We start from the raw sequence: 5,221 nt of genomic DNA on the forward strand, positions 1-5,221 counted from the left end.
GCTGGGCCTGCAAGAGGTTCGGTTTCTCCCAGTTAATACTAATTTCCTGACGCTCGGTGATAAAGGGGCTTGAGAGCGGTGGGGCTGTGGGGAGCCAGGGCACCCTCTTTCCTCTCTGGCGGTCCCGGAGCAGGCGGGGGTTTGGGGAAGGTGAGACGGTGACGCTGAAGCCTTGGAGGGTACCCTGTACTGAAACAACCGGGTCAGGGTCGATAAGCTCGGTCTAAGTGGTGTTTCCTTTGCGCAATAAATCAATTATAAATGTAGCATGATATAGAAAACATGTTTTCTTATCTCTTTGGCTCACTTAGATCGGCTTTATTTAGCTAATAACCTCACGTTGGAATAATGCCTTTGTCTGCTTTAATTGCATTCCAATCCTGTTCACAGTGCTTTGTCAATCATGAGTAAAAAAAAAAACAACCTTCCCTAAAATATTTAACATATTAAAAATTTTGCAGGTGTATATTTGTTTAAATATAGTTTTATAGCTGTAATCTGTCCTCATTACTAAATGAAGTGCTAAATTTAGCGTAAAAGCTGTCAACATGTTCCAATCAACATGTCTTAATGACTGCCAACAAATGGAAATGAGGCTTTCATGGAAAAAAGCTGAAAAGGTACAAATGCAGAACAAGATTAGATCAACTGTTTTGATAAAAGTCCGCTGGTTGCTGGGTTATGTCACAACTTAAATCAACCCACCGTGTTTATGGTATTATTTTAATTGTTAATAGAAATATTGACTAGCTGTGGACGAGGCAACGCTCCTTTGGGGACCTGTTTGTGGTGGTTCCTTTCATTAACGCCTCCCCGTTAGCAACTACGTGTTGAGATCTCCCAGCCAGCCGTTTTTCAAACCAGTTAATGCGTGCCTTGTTAATTCCATCTAATGGAGGTTTTTAATCAAGATGTCAGACGGTGCTAAATCAAGCACCTCACCAAAGTGCATTATTGCCTTTATCAATCAGCTTTCCATTCTTGTAAAAAGAAGATTTTCCTCTTTAATCCGTGTTTGTCTAACAAGGCCTGCTTTCATTGAAACAATGTGGACTTCTCACTCTCTTTTTTTTTTTTCCCCACCCTTCTTTCTTTTTTTAATTTCAAGGTGTCCCAGAAGAATCATTCCTTTATTCTGGCCAAGATTGATGTTAGTGCGTTTCCTGCTTACCCTTGCTAAAATATCGGCTGCTATTGGCAGACTTCCAGTTCTTTCACATTCCCCCTTCACGCTTTTTAATGGTTGTAGGAATTAACATTTGTGGTTTGGAATATGAGAAATGCATTTTGAAGTGGCACCAGCTGACACCAGGTACATTTGCGGCCCTGAATTTAAAATACTATTGATCGTTTACCAGTGAATAAGGAGTTTTCTCACTCTGCAAACTCCCAGGCAGTGCCGTAAGGGTATCCTTGGTTTGCTTTGCTTTAGCTGTCCTGACTGGCAATCAGCTTTTAGACCTGAACAAGGCTGAAGAATCTCATTCTTAGCTTAAGGAAGGTGAGAAATAGCAATGACTGTCTATTTTCCAGGTGTCTCCAGTCTTTTTTTGTTTTTTTTTTTCCAGGTTTTAATTACAAGTGGAAGGCAGGTCTTTGAAATACAGGATGGCTACTCATCAGCTTTCACAGACTAGGCAAAAGAAAAAATCCTCTAAGGTAAAAACCTTGAAATGTGATGGTACTGACAGTCTTGGCTCTCAGTTTTGGACGTGGCACATCTGTGCCTGGTGAGGTGGGAACGCTTTCTGTTGTCTGCACTGTTCTTGCTTGGATTATTTCCAATTTAGAGAGTCCGGGAAGATACAGCATGGGGCTTTGACATGTATTTGACTAAAGAAATGTAGGCTCATTAGGTGTGCGCAGAGCTCTATTAGCTGGAAGAAAAGCAATGAGCTAACAGAGGAACTAAATTTAGTATACTTTCCGCTGAGATTGTTCATGTTAAAATCACACAGTGTTTAGTGTTTACATTAGCTCCAATCGTAGACATGCACTGTTTACAGCTCTGCCTTAAAATCACTCTGAAAACTAGGTCTGCGTACAGCATTGACAGGTTCAGCCTGCTGTCAGATCTCAAAAAAAGCCGTGGCAGGCAGTGAACTTCGGTGCAGCCGTGAACGCCATACCAGCACTGGCACTTGTTTGACGCTGTAGAGCTAAGCTGGCAGAAAACTATACACTTTTTTTTTTTTTAGGGGTGGCTGTCTGTTAAGTGCCAGCATTGGTGCAGTGGAAGGGGTGGGAACGTTCAGCTGTGATAAAAGGGGAGGGAATGGCCACTGCAGTCTGCTTCTGAGTAAATCATGCCAGATCTAACAATAACTATCCTTAATACATTTAATCCCACCCATGCTACACGTTAGTCTTCTCTGTGTAGTATGAAGACCAGAGAAATGTTAAAATTATGTTTCTAAGTTACCTTCTTTTTCCACCTGCTGAGAGTTGTTTCTAAATACAGTCCCCGTGTTACACTAAAATGATGCTATTTTTGACTTTGCCCTTCTTTCTCAGGAATCAGTGTTGTTCCCCAACAAAATTGCTACTGAGCAGCAGTCTGTGGTGCTGGTGAAAAAACTTCTGGCCATCTCTGTATCCTGTATAACGTACATGAGAGGGCTGTTCCCAGAGAGCTCTTACGGAACTCGCTATTTAGATGGTAACACTTTCAATTTGTGCTGAATTCTTACTTCTACTTGCTATATTTTAACTATAATCTGCTTTACATGTTAGCTTCCGGCTGCTCATATATGTATGAGTTCAGTTTATTAGGAAGTTAGCTAACAGGCCTTCCCAAGTCTGGATGCAGACAGGGCTTCTGCATCAGATAGATGGAGAGCATAGAAGACAACCTAAAGCTATTGGCAACTCGTGGCTTTTCTCCTCGTGTTTCTTTTGGTTTATAAACATCCCTTGGTGTTGCCAGCCCCGTGAATCAGGTCTCAGAGTCAGGAGATTGACTTAAAACCCAGTAAGTTTTAAAAAATTAACTCTGATGGGTGTGTTTTATTTTCCTTTGGATTTTTGAGCCCTTGAGGTTCACATTTTCAGCTTTCCTTGCAAGACTGAAAGTAGATTTGTTTGTTTGTTTTATTGTGTTTTGGGTTTTTTTTTTCCTGTGAAAACTATCTCACGTAACTGTAACCACATGTGCTTGGGAATCACAACTTTTTTTCTTAAAAAAAGGAACTTTAAGAACCAAAGTCTTGTCGTAGGATCACAAGAATTAGTAATGCTTTGATTCATCAACATCTTTATGTTAATTCGAGATGTGTTACTAGGGTGTGAAATGTCTCCATGCATTCCAACCCGTTTCCGTGTTTTCACTTGCGCAGTTAGTTCTCCTGAAACATGGTCACAGGCACTTTGTGGACTTGGTTGAGGGCACAGGAAATCCCAGATTGGCTCTTGATCACCTAACCTTGAAAAGCCACTAGTCATTCTAATCAAACATCAGGTCTTTCATGTGCCTTTTTGATCAAGAATGTTAACATCTGGCCTGCTCGTGCCTTTGAGGGCTCCTTGGTTGAATCCTAAGGTGTTATTAATTCATCTCTTCATTTGCAGGATGAGTTTCCTCTTGCCATTCTGAATGCCTGAAAACAGAGGTAGAAGGAACTGTGTGGAAAAGCTTAACAGAAATAGTTTATTCTGAGCACAGTCATTTACCTCATATGGATGTTGGTGAAGTCTGAATGCAGAAGTGAAGGTGTTGTTAGGGAATGGCGGAATAGATCGGAGTGGAGAAGAGGAGGGAGGAGAGGATGGAAGCTGCTGGTGTTTCGAAATTAAGCCATAACTCTAGCACTGTTTCTGGGAGAGCCCAGAGCATCTGAGGAAAGTCTTGACATTTGAAAATGCAGCAATAAGCTCGTGTCGGCCCACCTGGGACTCAGTGGAAAACCAACATTTCCGCTCAGGAAGGACCTCCAGATAACGCATTTTATCCAAAAAAGGGAGGGTGGCTGGCTTCGTTTCAGTGTTTGCCCAACAGCTGTGATAAGGATTGTAACTATGTGCTAAATCTGGTTTTGCAGACCTCTGTCTAAAAGTTCTCCGAGAAGATAAAAGCTGTCTGGGATCATTGCAGATAGTCAAGTGGTAAGTGAGTAACAGCGAAACTAAGACAAGATTGTGCTGAATAGCAAGACATCTACCCCTCGCATTCTTCTTCTTCCTGAATTTGAAAATACTGTGCCCAGTAGCGCTATGGACTATGCCAGTACAACTCCCACTGCTGCGGAGCGTGTGCTTGGGCCTGTGCGTAAGCAAGACAGAATTAGCTGACCAAGATCATGTGAGTTCAAGGTCTGTTGAAGTGTTGGCTGTAGTGAGGTCATGGTCAGGCCCCAGAGCACACACAGGCAGTGTAGGTATGGAGAGAGGGTAAAGAAAATCATGAGATTGATTCTGTTGTTGTTCAGTCTTTTCTAGTTTCACTTTTATAGGGCCTCTTGTAGCTCATTTTTTAGTATGTACAATATTTTATCTCCCTGGATGTTACGTGTCTAAGTACCCTACAACTTTCTTTAGGATGTATTTCAGAGTTGGCATGTTCCCAACAAGTAGAAAGTCTGACTTTGATGTGCTAAGGAGATACCCAGCTGCACATCCTTTGACTCGAAGAGTAAATATCTGACCATTGCTACCTCAAATAATATTTACTACTTTGAAAAAGTCCATAGCTGTAAACTATGCATCAGATAACAAAAAATTTACAAGACCAGACATGTCAGGCCACGTTCAGATTGAAGTTTCAGCCAACCTCTGTACACTGCCAGTGGGAAAAGAGCCACTGGAGAGCAGGCTGGGGAGCCAAAATAGAGCACTGCGCAGAGAAAACCACTCGGAGCCAGCCTTAGGCCTCGAATCCTTGCCTTTGTCAGGATTTGAGTGGGCTCCAGGCTGACAGGGTATGGCCCTAGAAGTATAAACAACGCACAAATGCGGAAGGGAGGACAGCGCCTTTATGAGGGTTGATCTGAAAAGGACTTTGCAAGCCCCAAATGTTGCTAGCTGTGTTGTCTTAATTCCAGAAAAAAATGCACTTTAAACTGTATCTAATGAGTATGTGTTTACAGATGAGGAGATAAATATTGCTGGTTAATATTAATGTGTTTTTCCCTGGCAGGATTCAAGGTTGTTTTGATGCTTTGGAGAGGCAGTATGTAAGTTTTTTCACGTTTTTTAATGGACTTTCCTATTTCTTCATAGAGTATGG

General features: G+C 41.9%; 1 protein-coding gene across 1 annotated transcript in view; it reads left to right on the forward strand.

Moving 5' to 3' along the window:
* The first annotated feature begins 1,608 nt into the window (after positions 1–1,608).
* The window catches only part of HORMAD2 (HORMA domain containing 2), a 22,482-nt gene continuing 18,869 nt past the window's right edge, over positions 1,609–5,221 (forward strand). The window contains exons 1-4 of the mRNA XM_009332039.1: positions 1,609–1,659; positions 2,515–2,659; positions 4,038–4,101; positions 5,132–5,168. Of these exons, the coding sequence (XP_009330314.1) occupies positions 1,609–1,659; positions 2,515–2,659; positions 4,038–4,101; positions 5,132–5,168 (297 nt within the window). The remainder of the gene's footprint in view (positions 1,660–2,514; positions 2,660–4,037; positions 4,102–5,131; positions 5,169–5,221) is intronic.

This window comes from Pygoscelis adeliae, unplaced genomic scaffold (genome assembly GCF_000699105.1).
Source record: "Pygoscelis adeliae isolate BGI_AS28 unplaced genomic scaffold, ASM69910v1 Scaffold659, whole genome shotgun sequence".
Classification (NCBI taxonomy): Eukaryota; Metazoa; Chordata; class Aves; order Sphenisciformes; family Spheniscidae; genus Pygoscelis; species Pygoscelis adeliae.